General features: G+C 36.4%; 1 protein-coding gene across 1 annotated transcript in view; it reads left to right on the top strand.

The window, feature by feature from the left end:
* The first annotated feature begins 34 nt into the window (after nucleotides 1–34).
* Srp54k (signal recognition particle 54k) overlaps nucleotides 35–20803 on the top strand; it is a 28148-nt gene continuing 7379 nt past the window's right edge. The window contains exons 1-7 of the mRNA XM_069829509.1: nucleotides 35–227; nucleotides 10641–10817; nucleotides 12286–12515; nucleotides 13328–13478; nucleotides 15265–15413; nucleotides 15593–15854; nucleotides 18895–19003. Of these exons, the coding sequence (XP_069685610.1) occupies nucleotides 150–227; nucleotides 10641–10817; nucleotides 12286–12515; nucleotides 13328–13478; nucleotides 15265–15413; nucleotides 15593–15854; nucleotides 18895–19003 (1156 nt within the window). The 5' untranslated portion in view covers nucleotides 35–149. The remainder of the gene's footprint in view (nucleotides 228–10640; nucleotides 10818–12285; nucleotides 12516–13327; nucleotides 13479–15264; nucleotides 15414–15592; nucleotides 15855–18894; nucleotides 19004–20803) is intronic.

Here is a 20803-nt window from a genome sequence, read left to right as displayed (position 1 = left end):
AATTTTGATGGCAGTAGTTGGCGACACTCGAGCTAGCCTGCCGTAGTAATCGTAGCCTATGGAGCCAGCTGACAGTGGCACATTGTGTAGATATTGTAATAATTATTTTATTTTGTTGACAGGATAAACAGGTGATAAATTTAATCACAATGGTGTTAGCAGATTTGGGACGTAAAATAACGTCCGCTCTGCGGTCCTTAAGCAATGCGACTGTAATTAATGAAGAGGTAAGATGCAAAATATGTGGGCTAACTTACAAAACGGATGAAAGATTGCATGATTGTGTTACTGAAAACATTAATTATATGTTATATAGATATAGACTTATGTACAAATATCGCACGTTTTTGTTAAGCCATGCAGCTCTTCACATTACGAAAGCTTTCGAAAAAAAATATTACATGACATTTAAAAAGTCAGTGTCGTAAAAGCGTGTATGTGAAGTTACGGATAAAATATTGTAGACCACGTTTACAGTTTCGTTGGGCCTCTTGGTCCAGGTCACTATAAAATGCTTTTATTTATGGAATTCTCTTGAAACTGAGGACTATGTATGTTGAAGTTCTAAGTAAAATTGTTGCACCTTTCAAGTGATGATGATGATGATGATGATGATGATGATGATGATAGGTACATTATTTGCGAAGTCTTGTCATTTGCATTTATTAAGATTCAGATTAGGGCATGGAGATATTCTAAGTGCTTTGGGCATTAATTTGCTGCTACAACGAGGCTGCTTTTGAGGTAGTATACATGTTCATTTTTTAAATTGTGCGGTTCATGATAATCATGGTTTTACTCATTTGCCTCATTAATGTTGAATGATTTATACTTTCGGAAATGTTACTAAATAGCATTACGTAACAACTCAAGACAGGTAAACAAAAATAACAATGCAGTAGTTTGTAAAAATGCACAAGGTTATTGGGAAGGACCAGTTCCAACACGAAAAGCATTATTAAATTACCAGTAGTTTTAGTGGATAAATTAAGGTAATTTTAAAGATACGATGGAAAAGTATGATGTCATATCACTTAAATAATCCCTTCAACTAACCCACTAACCTTGTCACATATACCTCGACTTAATGTCACTTAGCTATCCCCTCATTTAACCCATATAACCCATAAAGAACGTATGTGACAAGATTAGTGGGCTAGTTGAGGGGATTATTTAAATGAGATGACATATCTTTCCATCGTATCATTAAAATTACCAGCTTTAATAAAACAGGTTCTGCAACTGATGAAAAAGAAAATGAAAACGTCATGGGCCACAGGAAATTACGTCTAAATACTTGTGTTGTTCTGCCATATAACTTTATATTGCTCTTAGAGTACTTAATTAATTGAAATGATATTTACCTCGTCGTAAGAAGACTGCATTTCGATCTTCAGTTTCGTTATTAATGCCTTCCTCTCTTCGCCGATAATATGAGTGTGGATATCAGAATGTTTAACTTCAAAGTGATGCTTAATATTGTATGTTTTTGCTTGTACATTGATATGACAAATTAAACGTTGAACATTGTTGTCGTCAGATTAAACAAGATACAAGGGGCGCGCTTCCGAACAGGGGCAGCGGCATTTCCTCTAAGGTTAGAGCCCAGTTTAGGTGTGTGTATATTAATCGAAAATTAGGGGCTAGAAAATATTCAGAATAGGACGCATGTTTATATGACATTTTTTCCGATTAATACACACACACCTAAATTGGGCTCTGACCTTAGGGGAAATCCCGCTGCCCCTGTTGGAAGCGCGCCCGTTACAAGCCCTCCCAATAGGGATTAAATCCAGAACTGACTGTCGACACACTTCTCTTCATTCTTATTCAAAACAGTTAAGCACAAACGATAGTACACCATATGGATGAATGACTGATGGAACGCATAATCCAGCAATACCTGCAGATTGTCATCGAACAGATGAGAAGAGTTGATGATCGCATGCATTCGTATGCCACCACAGCCTCAGCGACAGAGAGGAGTGGGGGTCCACCCTGGGCAGACACAGGGCAGCGTCTGAGTGTCCTAGTCCTCAAACGCTGTTTTGGAATGGTCTGCTATACAGCGAGACTGTCAGCTTGTTTTTCAGTATTTCATGATATCCACTGTGGCTGTGATGAATAGAAGAGGGTTTATTGAGTCTTCTTGTAGAACGCTGTTGGTCTGTGTGAGTCCTCTTAAAAGATTGTTACTCCGTCATTTATGTGAACTGCGTTGTATGCGAGAAGGTTGCAACAGAAGTTGATGACTTCGTTTTCGTCTGGTGATGTTTTCTGATTTATCCACAGGAGTTTCTTCCTACTGAGTAGGTCAACAGCTTTACTGTAATCAATGAAGACGGCATGGAACTTGCCTTTAGGGTATGAACACGTTGACGTCTGGCTTTAAGACTATCTTTACTATCAGTGTTCTGAAATACAAGGAAGCTTTGTGCTTGATTTGCACAAGATGGAGCATGTTTACAGCTATTGCTCTATCATTGTAGCTAGCAGCCGAGAACGGTATTTCCCGCTCCGTTAAACATATATGTCATAGCTCCTATAATAGTTTACCAATGGTGCTGTAATTATTTGATTTATTGGTCAATGTCTAAGGGAAGAATAGGAAAAAATTATAAATCAAAATCTCTTTTTAAAAGTCAGAAAAAAATACTAACTTTGAAGTGATCTGTTCAAAATAGATATTTATTCCTTCAAAAGTTAGTAAACGGCAAACTTGCTTGTTTTTTTTTTTACTTTAGATGTGGGGTCAAAGCGAGAGAAATATTGTGAAAGAATGGAAATTATTTTTAAAAGTTGTCACTGCTGAAAATCTTTACTAGTTTCCGAATTAATGGTAAGCTAAGAATCAAGACTCAACCAAACATGTGTGGTTTAAAATAAAACACAAATTTGTGTAAACTAATTAATATTAGAGGAGAAAAATTCGTCCCGGCGCCAGGGAGCAAATCTGGGTCCTTGGTTTTATGTACCAGATGCTCTAACCATTGAGCTACGCCAAAGTTAAATCCACAGCACCGGATCGAAGCCCTCTCCTCTAGCGTGGATTGAACTTCAGTGTAGTTGAATGGTTAGAGTGCTTGGTACATAAAACCAAGGACCCGGGTTCGATCCTCGGCACCAGGGGCGAATTTTTCTCCTCTAATATTAATTGTTACTCTAACAGACGTATTCTGTAGGAACAAAAAATTAATCTTATGTAGATTATGTGTAAATGGAACTATAAATTTTGGAGATTTATCCTTCGAAGAGGTGGAAAAATTCAAATATCTTGGAGCAACAGTAACAAATGTAAATGACACTCAGGAGGAAATTAAACGCAGAATAAATATGGGAAATGCCTGTTATTATTCGGTTGAGAAGCTTTTATCATCCAGTCTGCTGTCAAAAATCTGAAAGTTACAATTTATAAAACAGTTATATTACCGGTTCTGTACGGCTGTGAAACTTGGACTCTCACTTTGAGAGAGGAACAGAGATTGAGGGTTTTTGAGAATAAGGTTCTTAGGAAAATATTTGGGGCTAAGAGGGATGAAGTTAAGGAGAATGGAGAAAGTTACACAACGCAAAGCTGCACGCATTGTATCCTTCACCTGACATAATTAGGAACATTAAATCCAGACGTTTGAGATGGGCAGGGCATGAAGCACGTATGGGCGAATCCAGAAATGCATATAGAGTGTTAGTTGGGAGGCCAGAGGGGAAAAGACCTTTGGGGAGGCCGAGACACAGATGGGAAGATAATATTAAAATGGATTTGAGGGAGGTGGGATATGATGATATAGACTGGATTAATCTTGCTCAGGATAGGGACCGATGGCAGGCTTATGTGAGGGCGGCAGTGAACCTCCGGGTTCCTTAAAAGCCAGTAAGTAAGTAAGATTATGTGTAAATTAAAGTAAAGTTACAAATAATGAATAAAAGTGGTTCCTAATAGGCCTAGTTAGAAAAGTTACCACTGACATCTGGTCCATGGGCCACCCACAATCACCTCTCCTTGGTTCTGCAACAAGTCGAGACTTGCCAGAGAGAATGACGAACATCATTTATGGAGTAATGTGACCAGTGAAGAGTCACCATGTATGGTGTCGTATGATCCTAGTGATTCGTTTTCTCCCACCAAACTCCCTGTTGCTCTCCCAGCCAGTCTTCCATCCTCAACGTGTTTGTGCTTGGGAGCATCTTCCAGTGGCGTGCAGTAGCATGACGTGAAGGGAAGCAGCACCTGTATGTATGCCATTGCTCACTGGGCTTCGATGCCTGTTGTCTACATACAGGTTTTCCGCAGAATTGCTTCCCCGAAAATATTATCACCGCATGCCGCTGGCATCGTCTATGTCGCTCATAAGTTTTCTAACAGCTTATATTGCAGAATTGCCTCTTCTATAGCCAAACTATTGTTTCGGGATTGCTGGCTCTATTTCCATCTAGTTGTGAACATTTTTTAAAAATTGTTTTCAAGGGCAATCTCCTGGTAGGAGATTTGGTTGTGGATGTCTCCTTTTCCATTATAAAGGACTCGTAGGATTAATTACTTCCTCAGTTTTCTAGAACTATTCTTTATGATAAGCTGCTATTGAACAACTTGATCCATATCTGCAAGGAAGTCTGCGAAGTCTTTCAGAATTTTGGCAAGAAGGCATTTGACTCCCTCGAACATGCCAGTGTATTCCAAGCATTGGTCAATCAAGGAGTAGAAACAAAATATGTCAGATTGCTGAAAACAATTTACAGCCAAAGCACAGCCAAGGTAAAAACAGAGAAAGTGTGACAAACATTCACTCTCGGCAGAGAAGTAAAACAAGGTGACCCCATCTCCCCGAAGCTCTTCACATGTGTATTGGAAGAAATATTCAGGAAGCTACAGTGGAGCAGCAAATGCGGGATAACCTTGAATGGCAGGAGACTGACAAACCTACGCTTCGCCGACGATGTTGTATTATTTGCAACTTCACACAAGCAACTTCAACAAATGCTTCGGGAATTAAACGAGATAAGCAAGCCAACAGGCCTGGAAATGAACTTCAGTAAGACACAACTTATGACCAACAAAGCATCAATACCAATCAAACTCGAAGGAACTGAACTGAACTATGTGGATGAATATATATATATCTAGGACAATTAGTTTCACTCACCAGCAGGATGGAAAAAGAAATCAAAAGAAGAGTGACGCAAGCGTGGAAAGCCTGGGCATTAAAATTCATACTACAAAACAAGTCACTAAATAGGAACCTCAGACTCCAAGCACTCACCATCTGTATCTTTCCAGTCCTTTTGTACGGCTGCCTTCACAGCTAGACAGAAAAACACCCTAGCGGTATGCCAAAGGGGAATGGAGAGGAAAATACTCGGCATATCTTTGAAGGACAGGATTAACAACAAGAGGTTGCAAGAAATCACATCCTCCAAGAACATAGTTCATGAAGCAGCAAGGATAAAATGGAGATGGGGAGGATATGTGGTAAGGCTGCAGGGGAATAGATGGGCGCAAATAACAACTACTTGGGACCCCTACCAAGGAAAGAGAAGACCGGGAAGGCCGAGAGTCAGATGGGCTGACTCCTTCAGGCAGCAGATCGGAACACACTGGAGCAGAGTAGCACAATGTAGGAGAGGATGGAAGGAGCTAGGACGACAGCTAGTTGAGTAGAGACAACGCATCCTAAGGACAAAGTGATACATGTCCTAATATGTTAATTTAGTGCGAATTAAACAGAGTAGGAACTGAAATCACCTGAATGACAAAGCCTAAATATTCTAATGTGATAACTAACGTGCAGAACAGACTAACAGCAATGAGTACAATCCTAAATGACAAAAGTGTTGAATATCTTAGTTATAATTAAGTGACAAAGTGTTAATATTTAGTCATAATTGTCGATGTGTAGTACACAACTCCGCCCTCGTGGACTAGCTCGACACGTGAGCAAAACGGAGCCAAAGCTTTCCCTCTTGCAGGAGGCCTTAGCCCATCTAAGGGACACTAATAGGCTATTTCATTTCATTTCATCCCGTCAGGTCTACTGCTTTCCTGCAACATGGTAAAGGAACTGAATTCTTGCAAGAAGTGTACAGTACAATAGACCTGTTTGAGAGAAGATATGCATGATCTTTGTGGCACTCATTCGGTCTTCAGCACCTACTACAGTTTTTGTAGTATAATTTAGAAAGAAGCTTTTCTTACTATTGTATGAATAAAATAAATTGAACTTATCGTAATATTATGTTTGGTTTGGTTGTTAAATCTTTTCCAGTATTACACATTTGGCCCATTCCATTCTCACTATCTCAGCAAGTATGAGTTGAAGGTATGCTCTCACAGTTGGCAAGATTCTCTTATCTTAATGACCAGAAACTAGCAGAATTCCCTTATCTTAATGACCAGAAGTTATAGTTTCTGGACAATATAAGAGAAGTTCGTATAGGCCGGGTTGGTGGAAGTCGGGTATATAAATGGTCTTTTTATAAGTTTAGAGACCCATAGTCTGTTAGTATAATAAAATTTTTCAGTCAGTTTTTATATGTTAGCACAGTGACCTTCTGGAATGATTATATTGAATCTTCAAGTATGTTGAACTTTTCATAACAACCCTAATTTGGGTATAATGTGTAATGCTGAAGTAAAAAATTCTTTAAAGTCCTTATAAAATCATATTATCCCAACAATAGGCTAATGTATGTATCCTAGACCAGAATGTACAGGTTACATAAGCATTTAAAAGTTAGGCATTGGGCCTAATGTTGAAAAAATGTGAACCAATACTTTAGTTCCTGATGAGACTTAATTTGTACATTTAAAATATCTCCTATTAAAATCAGGAACAGAAAACACTTTGGATATTTGTCTTTCACCAGTCCATAATTTGTGTATGTGACGTGATCTGGAACAAAAAACTAAGTTAGGCCTAGTTGCCAATTAACCTACAATTATACCCAAATTACCCCATGTTTATAAATTGTAATATACTAACAAACTAATAATGATATATTACTAAATTTATTTAAAACATAATCTAAATGAGTAATGTAAACATGCATGAATTTGGTTACTCTATCACAGCTGGTACTGCTTTGAGTGTGATGGATCACTTCATAGACTGGTAAATATTTTTTTTTTTTTTTTTTTTTTTTTTTGCCAGGCAGTATCAATGTGATCAGCACAAATTCTTAACCCTCCATGATAGGTAATTGTGAAATAGTCAGTATATATTAAATTGGCATGTGTTTGAAGATTGGGTAAAGTTTTATTCAATACATTGTAACTTATATCCAAAATACCCCAAGTTTGTAAATTGTAATTTACTACTAAATTATTAATGTTATATTACTAAATTTATTAAAAACAGGTGCAATGTACATATACATGAATTTGGTTACTGTTACAATATTTCTTTGAATGTGATGGTGTCATTTCATAGACTGGCAAACAAAGAAACTGTTTCCTTTTTTTTATCTAGCAATGTCACTGTGATCAACACAAATTTTTAACACTCCATGATATGCAGTTGTGAAATAAACAATATTAAATTGGCATGTGTTTGAATATTAGGTAAAGTTTTATTCATTAAATTGTAACTTATACCCAAATTACCCCACTATACCCAACTTACCTCGACCTACCCTATATAATATACAGTAATATAATATAGAGGTACACACCTGTGGACTAACGGTTAGCGTGTCTGGCCGCGAAACCTGGGTTGGAATCCCGATTGGGACAAATTATCTGGTTGAGGTTTTTTCTGGGCTTTTCCCTCAACCTAATATGAGCAAATGTTAGATAACTTTCTGTGCTGGACTCCAGACTCATTTCACCGACATTATCACCTTCATTTCATTCAGATGCTAAATAACCTGAGATGTTGATACAGCGTCGTAAAATAACCTACTAAAAATGTATGTAGAGAGAGAGAGAAGGAGAGGGAGAGACTCTACTTCCTGTCCAGTTGAGTTTGAATCAGTTTGGTAGCTCAATTACCATAGAACACAATAAGCACATGTTTAATATTGTGCAAATACATGTGAATAGAAAGCACTACTATATAGTGTGCTATGAAATTAAATCCATCTATGTTCTGAAATAAAATAAAAAACCTTCATTGACAAAAAGTATTACTGTTGCTGTGGGTGTTACATATTACATCGTGTTCAAGTGGTTGACCTTGCCAGTCACTCGACTTTCGAAGGTCTCGTGTAGCTGTAACATAAGCCACCTAACTGTTTCGTATTTTAGCATACTGACATTGATTTTGAAAAGCTTTGTAACTTACAACTTACACATATCTTGAAATTATTTCTGCATGATAACTGAGAAGTAATTGTGGGCTAACAAAATGTACACTTTCGCTACGTCTTGATAATATGTTATTACGCCATGTTTCCTTTCCATCAAAGTTGACTGAAATCTTAGTTCAATTTGAGGTTTTAATAATGGAGAAGATTTCACTTTTTAACGTTTAATTCTGTGCTGGTAATATATCAACTGGCCAATTCAAAAGAGAAAGAGCTCAAAATTTAAAGTTTTGAGAAACATGCATTTTAAAGTTTGATGTTGCTGTGAAAAATCCAAGGAACATTGAAATTACTCCAAATTCTGTTAGTGATGTTTTATATACAGGGTGGGTGCTAACTCTGCACCAAAATGAAACTGGTACTAGGTCATGAGGAGAGATTTAAAAAAAAGCTAAACAAGTTTTTTTTCTCTAGCATTCACCATTTTAGAGGAAATTGTTGTGTTTCTATGAAGCATTTGGCAACATCACGGCTACTGCAAGAACTCTAAGCAAGCGCAGCATGCACTCTCCCCTTCTGTTGTATTTAGTAAGACGCGATGTGCGCTGCGTTGCAAGATTTATTTCAACAATATTCGCTATTATCCAATTTAAATTCATGACTAAAAGTTTTAATTTGGAAAAAAAATATTTAAGACATTAACTGTTCAGATTATTTTTACCTATCTGCTTGTATAGCAATCAGCCTTTTCTCTCGGGCCATTACCACAATAGAGCACTGCGAACTTTGGGCAAAGACTATTTTTTTTCCTGCTCAACAGCGGTTCCGGACAATTGGCCACAGAAAATTGGTAATAGGGACAATTTGCCACAGATAGACAATTTGCCACACCGTCCATTATCCAAAAATGGGACCGTAACAATTTATTTAAATGTGAATTAGTGGCAAATACCTTCCTCCTGGTACGGTCTTAGTGTATCTGTTGGCTATAACGTTCAGTTCATCAATATTCCTTGGTTCAGGTGGTAGGTGCAGCTTCCTGGCATGGCGCACAGTTTCTTCGGTAGATTCACATTGGCTTCGCTTGCAATACGCTGTAACTCATTTTGAATAATGACAGACGTTGGTTCTCAGGAAGTCCCCGCCCTTGCCTTCATGTTCTCTACACATTCCTTTGCCTTAATCCTTCCCCAGTCTGCAGAATGATTCTTGTGTTCAGACGATTCTTTGACGACACTGCTTCCATCTTCTGATAACGTGACTGTTGCATTACACCGGCCACGCATGTCACGGCGCCAAACAACTCCATTCTTATTTTCTCTAAGTCTCGTGTACATGTAGCCAAGATATATTAATTTGTCAGAGCCTCTTTCTGATTATGTGAAGCGAATTTCTTCTGCCGTAGTTCCGAATTAGTTTACAGCTTCTGGATTTGTCTTGTGTTACCATAGAAATATATTATAAATTGTTGCGAATTTGGGCATTGTCTTAATGTGTGGCTAATTGTCTTTGATACGAATTTCAATTATGTGGCGAGTTGCCTCTGTGACCAGTTGTCCCCAACCCACTCAACAGTGCTTCTTCGAAGGGAAAGTGTAATAAAAGTTTTGTTATATTTAACTTGTAGAATCAATCACCTCTTAAATTTTGGTGCAGAGGTTATCATTCACCCTATATACGTAAGTTTAGGTTTAGAATGAAGTTAAATGAATTTTTCAAACAACAGCTTTAAAATGCTATTTTTTCAAAACTTCAAATTTTGAGTTGTTTCCCTCTTGAACTGGCCCGTCGATAAGTGATTTTCTTGCAGGTTGCCTACACATAAATGTTTTTGTGATACAGTAGCAAATCATGTAAATTTTTGTTATATGAAAACCATTATTTATATCAATGATTCTGACTAATTCATTATCAGGTAAATAAGAATACCCCATTCCTTAGATCATACTCATAATAATAGTTATTTATAGTAGCCTATAAGAGAGTAAAATTATATTTTGTGCTTGAGTGAAAAGTTTAGCATCCGAGGTGAAGCCGACAATGATAATGTTCATTGATGAGTTTTGAGCAAACGTTCTTCGTCACGAAAATATGTGCCAGTACTCTAGTTATAACTTAAATGTAGAACACTATTACTACTATTATTAATTTTGCCACTTCATTTTGATGTGACTACTCTCTACAAACTCAGCACAGGACTTGTACGTTTACGTGTTTGCCATGACCAAGAATTATGGGAGGGGAGAGTATGCATGCACATTACAACTGTATTTACAAAGTGGTAGCCCTGTAGCTGTAGGTGTGGTTTTCCTTGAGTACTAATTTCCATACATATATAATTTGTATTGTTATTCTTTTCATGATTAAAATGTATTAATATGTTCAATATTTTTTTCACACAGGTCCTAAATGCTATGCTAAAGGAGATATGCACAGCTCTTTTGGAAGCTGATGTAAATATACGGCTTGTAAAGAAGCTTAGAGAAAATGTGCGTGCAGTCATTGACTTCGATGAGATGGCAGGAGGGCTGAATAAACGCCGAATGATTCAAAGTGCAGTCTTCAAAGAACTGGTTAAGGTAAAAGAAAACGTTTGTTTTGTGTTTAATATTTACTTCGTGATTTACGTGTTCTTTTAATTCTGATGTAGTATTTATTTAACAAGCATAGAAAGTTCCTCATTTGAGTAGATGGTATGATTGTAGAGCTAATTCTGTTCTAAATTTCTTCTTAAAGCTTTAAGATTATTAGGAAGTCCATTGATGACTGTAATACGGGTACATGATTAGTGAACTTTTTTATAACAGCTGGAAATAACAGAGGGTAGAATGACATCTGATTTGTGTCTTGAATTGAAATTACGAATATTGTGATTAGTACTGAAAGTATCTTGAGTTCTAACATAAAATATCATCAGGGGAAAAAATACACTCACAACATAAGGTGAAGATTTTTAAGTTTCGGAAATCTTTTTACAGGATATCCTTTCATGTATACCTGTTATTATTCTTCTTAGGGCTGTTTTTTTTTTCTTTTGTAAAACAAAAAAATATTTTTAGCATCAGATGAGTTATATAGCAAGAATTCCTTCTAAAAATAAAACATAGTCGTGTATAAACATCATTTTTTTTTAGATCATACAACTCTGAACAAAATTATGTATTAAGTGCAAGAAATATTATCCCTGTAACCTGATCCTTTGATTAATTTACATTTCATATAGGACTTTAACAGACAATGGTTAATAAATGCTGTGAAATTATAGAAACACTGAATTGCTTGTTTACTTCCACATTGAAATTAGCAGCTGACATGTTCTTAGATGCCTATGTCACATTGCCATCGGGCCAACAGAATGCAATGATTATGTACAGAAACGAAAAGTGTGTTACCAAACAAACGATTTACATTTTAATGACTGTAAGAAATAAAACTGACATGCAGTATGATTGCAAATTAATTGAATTTATTGGTATTAAATAGCAATTGACAGTAAAACTACGTTGTTGAAGATGAGGATAACGGTCCTGTAGTCAGTTATTCTTAGTTCTCCAAGGACTGTTGCGCCATTGATGATGATGATGATGATGATGATGATGATGATGATGATGATGATGATGGTGGTGGTGGTGGTGATGATTATCATATTATTATTAGCATCATTATAATTGTCATTATTAGTGCTTTTCACCTAGAGAAAAAGGTGATGGAACTCTGTGTATAATATTTTATAGTGGACAGGGAGGTGGTTACTGTTCACTGCATGGGGATTTTGTCCAACTAAGACTTTCAATGTCTAAACAGAATTCAAAGAAAAATTTTGTTGAAACATAATTTTGAGTTTTATGATGAAAAATGCAACAAAAAGATGCCAGAACGCCGTTCCAGCACATTCCAAAAATAGCACTATTATTATTATTATTATTATTATTATTATTACTACTACTACTACTGCTATTACTATTGCTACTGCTACCTAATTACTAACTACATAAAATTTCTTATGTGCTGAATGTATAAATATTGATGGGATTAAATGATTTTCAGCTTGTAGACCCTGGAGTGAAAGCTCATCAGCCAGTGAAAGGAAAGCCGAATATCATCATGTTTGTAGGTCTACAAGGTTCTGGTAAAACAACCACATGTACTAAGTTGGCATACCATTACCTCAAGAAGAACTGGAAGGCTTGCCTTGTATGCGCAGACACATTCCGTGCTGGTGCTTATGATCAGTTGAAGCAAAACGCCACCAAGGCCAGGATACCTTTTTATGGAAGGTAGAACAAATTTATAATATGTCTAATAATTTTTAAGCCATTACTTAGGATAATATTTACATTATTTATCTAGCGTAAAGATGTGCATTGAGCAGTTAATGGTATTTTATGATAAACATTTCCTTTTTGCAAAATTTCTATGAGCATAAACAACTACTCTTAGTTTAGAACAATACATGTGCACAAGTTCCTAAGATGAACATAAACAAGGAGAGATTTTTTTTATTAAGGGCAATAAAAAGTTAAGTGATTTCCTTCAGAAGGAAACTAAATCGAAGTTCCTTTGTAATAGATTCATATTTGGTAAATGAGATGGTTTCAGGCGAAACTTAATGGCTGTTTTTGCCCACTTAAAAATTTAATTGCTTGGCATTTAATTCTTACATCATCCTGTGATCAGGAGTAATGAAGTGTCTACTTTAGTTGCATTCAGTTTAGAAATATAATTTCATAGGTACTGCCATACTAGTTAAGAATCCACAAAGCTACTAATATAACTAAAAATCCTGGCTTACCTCAGATGGTAGTGCATTAGGGTAACCAATTTCTTATCACAAAAATATGAGAGAGACTTGGTTACAACAAATTTCTTTAAAAAAATTAAAATTTTAAAGAATTTCGATTGATAGTTTTAGAAGGTTCTATTATGTGATGAAGTTTTAAGGGCATTCATATCTTTCACATAGAATATCAGTGTTTTAAGGAGTTTGTAACTGGTGTTATTCTCTGCTTGTAACTTTTTCGGAAATTGTCGCTTTTAAATCATAGGAAATGTATTTATTATTGATATAATTTCTTCTCTTTTTTTCTAGCTACACAGAAGTTGATCCTGTGGTTATAGCACAAGATGGTGTTGAGATGTTCAAGAAGGAAGGTTTTGAAATTATTATTGTTGATACCAGTGGAAGGCACAAACAGGAAGAGTCACTATTTGAAGAAATGTTGCAAGTCTCTAATGCCATTGTGAGTTGTTTGTTTCTTTCAGTGTAGGAAACTTTTTAAATTCTTAATTATTTGCATAGGAGTCCAGCTTTGTTTGTTGCTATCACAATATCCCTTGTCAGTCTGAGACCAAATAGTTGTGTTAGTCAAAATTTGGTTCTTTTTATTCTAATAATTTAATTTCTTTAATGTTTCTTTAAAGTATATAAATATTTTTAAAGTAGTTTTAAGTAGAGGTGCAAAATATATTTTGAACCCATTATTCCACCAGACATACATTTTAAATACAAAATTTCTCGAAAATCTAGTGTTGTTTAAGCTGTTCAAAAAACTTGCCTTTCTTGTCTTCTTTTATGGCTGTATAGGCAGTTCTTGCAACATGAAGTCCCACTTTTTCATGCTTCATTTTCATTATAGCATTTTTCTTATCTGTAGTTGTAAAAAAATTAATAAACCACTGGTGTGCCTTTGATTGTAAATGATCAGTAATATGAGTTTTTAAATTTGGAAATTCTCTACTTTGCAGTAAACTATCTTCACTTGGAAGAGAAAAATTATCATGTGATAAAAAATATTGCATGGCTAGTGGTTATAGCAATTAAGATTTATGATGAAAGAGTAATGGAACAGAGAAAAATTCTCTCCAGCACCGGGATTTGAACCCGGGTTTTCAGCTCTACGTGCTGACGCTTTATCCACTAAGCCACACCGGATTGCACCCCGGCGTCGGAAGAATCTTCTCAGTTTTAAGTTCCAACTCTTGGGTTCCCTCTAGTGGCCGCCCTCTGCACTACGTCATAGATATCTATGAACCTAGAACCGAAGTCCACACATGTGCAGAGGTGCACTCGTAATGAGTGACTAGTTGGCTGGGATCCGACGGAATAAGCGCCGTCTTAAATCACGAAGTGATTTACGCATATCATATATATTATTATAATGTACCGAAGTACATGTGATATTTCCATGCAGATATTCTGCGTTATCATACGATGAAAGAGTAATGGAACGGAGAAAAATTCTCTCCGGCACCGGGATTTGAACCCGGGTTTTCAGCTCTACGTGCTGACGCTTTATCCACTAAGCCACACCGGATTCCACCCTGGCGTTGGAAGAATCGTCTCAGTTTTAAGTTCCAAGTGTGGACTTCGGTCCAAGGTTCATAGATATCTATGACGTAGTGCAGAGGGCGGCCACTAGAGGGAACCCAAGAGTTGGAACTTAAAACTGAGACGATTCTTCCAACGCCAGGGTGGAATCTGGTGTGGCTTAGTGGATAAAGCGTCAGCACGTAGAGCTGAAAACCCGGGTTCAAATCCCGGCGCCGGAGAGAATTTTTCTCCGTTCCATTACTCTTTCATCGTATGATAACGCAGAATATCTGCATGGAAATATCATATGTACTTCGGTACATTATAATAATATAATTAAGATTTAGATTTAGTTGTGGTGGAAAGTGATTAATTGAGGACCATTTTTGCAAAACTTGCTAACTGAAAAAACTAAATTTTACAGGAGAGACAAAACACTATAGTAAGCAAATTTTTCTGTATGTCTAACTTATAGTAGAAAGCAAGTTTTGAAAAAACGATCACACTTTGACACACTACAATGAAGAGAAATAACCCAATTTTACCAAGACACCTTGAACATCATGTAGAGGCCTGCCTTATGTTAACGAATCCATCAAAATCTCAATTTTGCAAATTTTGCAGTTAGCAAATTTTGAAAAAACGGTCCTCAATTACAAGTGTATCTATTTATATAGATTGTTTTCTTATGAATTGTGTGATTGATGTCATTTCAGAGACCTGACAATATAATCTTCGTGATGGATGCTACAATTGGTCAAGCTTGTGAGGCCCAAGCCAGAGCTTTCAAGGAGAAAGTCGATGTTGGTTCTGTTATCGTGACGAAACTGGATGGCCATGCAAAAGGTGGAGGAGCACTTAGTGCGTAAGTGTTGCAGTGATCGGATTTTAAAAGTAAAGAGAGCATGTTCATTCGGAAAAGGTGCTGACTTTCTGCTCAAGGGAGCCAGAATTTTTTCTTGAAATCGATTATCGTATATGATTTACAAACACAACAACATGGCGGTGGAAGTAATAGTGATAATAATGATTTAATGATTTTAGTGTTGCAGCAACGCAGAGTCCCATAATTTTCATTGGAACAGGTGAACATATTGATGACTTCGAACCATTCAAAACAAAGCCTTTTGTGAGTAAACTACTTGGAATGGGTGACATTGAAGGACTTATCGATAAGGTGAATGAACTGAAACTGGATGACAATGAGGAACTTATAGAGAAAATAAAACATGGACAGTTTACACTCCGAGATATGTACGAGCAGTTTCAAAATATCATGAAGATGGGACCTTTCTCTCAGATCATGGTAAATGTTTCTAATTTCTTAGGTACTATGCTTTATATTTACGTAATAATGTAGTGCTTTATTACTGTGTATGAATGCTGCTGTATGTTTTTTCGTATTCTTAGTTCCCCCTCTCCCTTCCCTCTTAGATACTATACTTTATATTTAATATGAGACCAGCCTCATGGTCTAGTGGTCAGAGCTTCTGGCTATAGTTCATGAGGTCCCGGGTTCGATTCCCGGTTAGAGCACAGGAATTTTTCCTTAAAGGGGATTATTCCTGTGTTCGTCCATGGTCTGGAATTTAGGTTAAGTTTAGATTTAAGACCTCTCCTGGCAGTACATTATCATAATCATCCTATCACATCATCGGGGTAATGTAACTCCGCCTTCCAGGCGCCCCAACCTCAGAAGTGGGTTACAACTAAGCCATGGCCAGGAGAGGACCAGAAATGTCGAAAAGACAACCTGGTGGCATTGGATTAAAAAAAATAAATAAATAAAAATATTTAATATGGGTCCGCCGAATTAGCTCTGTTGTATCGTGTCTACCTCCAGACTAATCGGCCTGGGTTCGATTTCCGGCAGGATCAGAGATTTACGTGTGAAATTTCTACCTTGGGACTAGGAGAATTTGCAGTGCACAACTTATAATCACTAGATGGTGCACCAATATGTCTGGGTTAAATCCCAAATCTCTCAGCAGTACATATGAAGAGAAGACACATATCACTATTAACAGTGATTTGTCCATCTGACGAGGACGTTAAGCTTGATAGCCTCCTTGGTATTCGATAGGAATAGGCTACATGCCGTCATCGGGTTTCCTCTTCTCCCTTCCTCATCTTCGTCATTATCATCCTCACCCATTCCATACACTACACTTACACATACTCACCCTAGTACATGACATAACTCTCCACAGTTACACATCATGCATAACGTGCCCGCCAAACTTGAAAATGGGTCACAGTCCTGCCATCTGTCTGCAATTTGCGGAACCCGAATCACGCAAGTGAAGTGGGTAGACACACACACACGCACGCACACTCTCTCACTCTCTCTCTCTCTCTCACTCACTCACTCACTCTCTCACTCTCAATATGGTAGCTGCTTTAATTATTGTGTCTGAATGCTGCTGTGTATTTTTCTGTAGTCTAAAGGTACAGTCACACATTGCTACTTTTGCTGCGCAACTTTTGTACTGCAGCTGCAAAAGTTGCGTGTCGTGTTCACACGTAAGCCAAAAGTAGCGCGCTGCACGCTACTTTTCATGCTGCAAAAGTTGCAACTGGAGGTTGCGAGTCTGTTCACACACAAGGTGCTACTTTTGCAGCCGCAGTCATGCTGCAGGTTCCCATCTCCGTGTTGACTTCTCATTATACATTTTGTGGTTATATTCGCATTATTAAGAAACTCATGCAAAAGCTTCCTTATCTATTATTTGCTTTTCTGTTGTATCTAGTATTCAGAAATTGGCATTATTTTTACTATAAAGCTTTTAAAAACGCCTATATACTTAAATGATAACCAACAGCATGTTCACGTAATCAATGTTGGCAGCCCTCCTGTTTGGAACTATGCTACGGAAAATTTAAAAAATGAATTATATTGTCAGCAATTATGCTCAGACTGTGTTATGTATTTAATAACTGGTACAAATAATTTATTTTCATCACATTTAACATTAAAATATATCCAAACAATAAAAGTATCATTGGCATATTTGGGTGGTAATACTGGTTGCAACCGCAGCAAAAGTTTCAACAAAACCGATATAAAAAATGCTGCTGCTGCAACCCTGAGAACCCTGTTCACACGTCGCTACTTTTAAGCTGCGTGCAGCATGGAAAAGTAGCGGGCAGCAGGTTCGGCAGCCGCTACTTTTTGGATTGCACCGTTGTTCACACGTCGCTGTACAAGAGTTGCGCAGTTTTTTGTACTGCAGCGCTGCAAAAGTAGCGATGTGTGACCGTACCTGTAGTTTATTTAAGTCTGATTGCAGCTTGAGTTTTTTTATATCTCTAAATTACTTGCTTCTTTATTGCTTTTATAGAAAGAAAAAAGTTTTAAATACATAAAGGTTGCTTGACATGATTCACCATGAGTTTTTTCATGCCTCTAAATTACTTACTTCTTTATTTCTGTTATAGAAAGAAAAATAGTAATAGTAAAATACAAAAAGATTGCATGACAAGAAGTATATCGGACAAAATGTAAAATAAAGCTGTTGTTTAAAATCTTACAAAAGTCAATAGCATTAGCTATGAAATTGTACATGTCTGGTTTCTATCACTGTGGTAGTAGTTTTTTTTTAATAGTATTGTTTAGACTTTTACAAGTAATATAACTTATTTTGATAGACCTTTTCGTAATGGAGGCTTGTCATTACTAAGTAAATAAAGGTAAAGGATATTCATATTTTCTAGACATTCCAGGTACACCTGTCCACGCCTGTGGAGTAACGGTTAGCACGTCTAGCCGCGAAACCAGGTGGCCCGGGTTCGATTCCCGGTCGGGACAAGTTACTTGGTTGAGTTTTTTTCCGGGGTTTTCCCTCAACCCAATACGAGCAAATGCTGGGTAACTTATGGTGTTGGACCCCGGACTCATTTCACCGGCATTATCACCTTCATCTCATTCAGACGCTAAATAACCAAAGCTGTTGATAAAGCGTCGTAAAATAATCTACCAGGTACACCTGGTATTAAAATTATTTGCCATTTTACTAAAAATGATTAATAAAATTTACATAATAGATTAGAAACAATATTCACTTTTTACTCTTTCATATAGTGTACTCAAGATGGCGAGTTGCTGGTACTACTTTAACAATTTTACAATAGTCAGTTTGGTTGGTGACTCAAAATTTAATCTTGAAATTTAGTGATCAATAAGACGAATATCAAGAATTCAAAAACATATGTGAAATGGAAGTTCTTTGGTGATTAAACATCTCACGTTCATTGAGTTGTCTTGGTGATGGTTGGTTGAAACAGTCATTTGACTCTTGCTATCTAGACTAAAAGAATTTAACTTAATTTATGAATGTCTTCAACAGGGAATGATTCCAGGCTTCAGTCAAGACTTCCTGTCTAAAGGTAGTGAGCAAGAATCAATGGCGAGACTAAAACGTCTAATGACAATAATGGACAGTATGAATGATGGAGGTAAGACTAACAATCAATCATTCAATAGGTATTATGAAGCATATCGACTCCAAAACAAACTCCCAAAGCATATCCACCCTGTTCTGTTCATTGCTAGGTCCTCCCATTTACAGCATCTTTGTGTCAAAACACCAAGATATTTGTTTTTTTTTTCTCTCTCTTTTTCTTTTTTATCTGATAATGGATACTTGTGTCATTCACCCAAGTGTTCCCATCTAGAAGTGATGCACTGAAATTGTAGTTCTTTTTGACGCCATAGGCATTGCCCTCGGAAAAACTGAGAATAGCTGCGTTTCGGCATATAAACCATCAGCTGTATTTGAGTTAGAATTAAAAAAAAAGATTTTGTTGTGCAGAACAATGTAATATTTATTGGAAATAAAATATATCATTTAGATAAAACAATTTTTTATAGTGTTCAGTTGATCACAAACAAACAATTTTGTTGTCTTACAGGTTAGACAAGAGTATAGTCATAACTAAAATAAAGAATGTCAAAATTACTCACAGGTATAATAAATATAAGAGAAACACACAATGAATTATTTTCTGTATTCAGAAGAAACTTATATGAAAATGTTGCATTAAGTTTATACAAAAGGAGAGAATATTGGATTTCTTTTCAAATTCATATTCATATTTATATCATCAAGCGGGTTTCATGTAGTGGTTTCCCTCACTTAAGTTTTTAAGAGTTCTTGTGTTAAATATACTCTATTATTATTATTATTATTATTATTATTATTATTATTATTATTATTATTATTATATTACCGTATATAAACTAATACTCCGCACATCTAATTTTAGGAGAGAAAATTATGAAAGTTTTTGAGGCGAAGTGGTACCAACTTTATTTCAAATAATGCGCACACTCCAGTTTTTTTCGCTAAATTCCGAAAATAAAAATATATATGCGGTGTATTTGCATATATATATGGTATATTAGTATATAAGTGAAATTGCCTACTGTAGGATGCACTGGAAGGATTGGTGAATGGGAGAAGAGTTTGGGACAGAAGAAGATATGAAATGATAGACGACATTAAGATATATGGATCATATGAGGGGATAAAGAGGAAGGCAAAACATAGGAAAGATTGGAGAAAGCTGGGTTTGCAGTGAAAAAACTGCCCTTTGGCAAACCAATGAATGAATGAATGAATGAATGAATGATGTAAGTGTAAACCTAAAAAAAAATATATATTTTCTGTAGGCATAAAAGAATAGACTTCTGACATTTCTTGTGAAACGGGTGAAAGGTACAGGATTAGAGTGTTGCATAATGCTAACAGTATTCCCCTTCCCCTCATCCCAGAGGCAGACAGAAGGTGGCCAGCCGGGCAGAGTTTGTGTTCATTACTGATAAGATAAGCGGGGAAGTGTTTACAATACAGTGACGACAACTGACAAGCAAACATTCTTATGGGGGCAGATAAAGAAGATACTCCACTCGAGTCCCCCAGAAAGTAAGTTTCTCTGGCGCCATTTACAAAACGAAAACACAATTTCATGGAAAGATTTATTGGAACAGAGGCAGCAATTTTATACGGAAGATTAAAGAATCAACAAAATTTCACATAGAAAATTGACAAATTATTGTTTACTTACTAAAAAAAAAAAAAAACTTTATTCTGCACTTCAATAGCTAAGCTTAAATTAAGACTATTTTGAGACAGATTTTGTCTCGCATAATAGTTGAAGTCGACTGCAGTTTTCAGCTCTGATTTTATTAAATGTGTCATGCTCCTATTTCGAACATCTGTCCAATTGTTCATGACGTGAAACACCCTCTTTGTA

Source organism: Periplaneta americana, chromosome 6 (genome assembly GCF_040183065.1).
Source record: "Periplaneta americana isolate PAMFEO1 chromosome 6, P.americana_PAMFEO1_priV1, whole genome shotgun sequence".
NCBI lineage: Eukaryota > Metazoa > Arthropoda > Insecta > Blattodea > Blattidae > Periplaneta > Periplaneta americana.
Note: the sequence above shows the minus strand (reverse complement) of the source record. Positions and strands in the feature narration are given on the sequence as shown.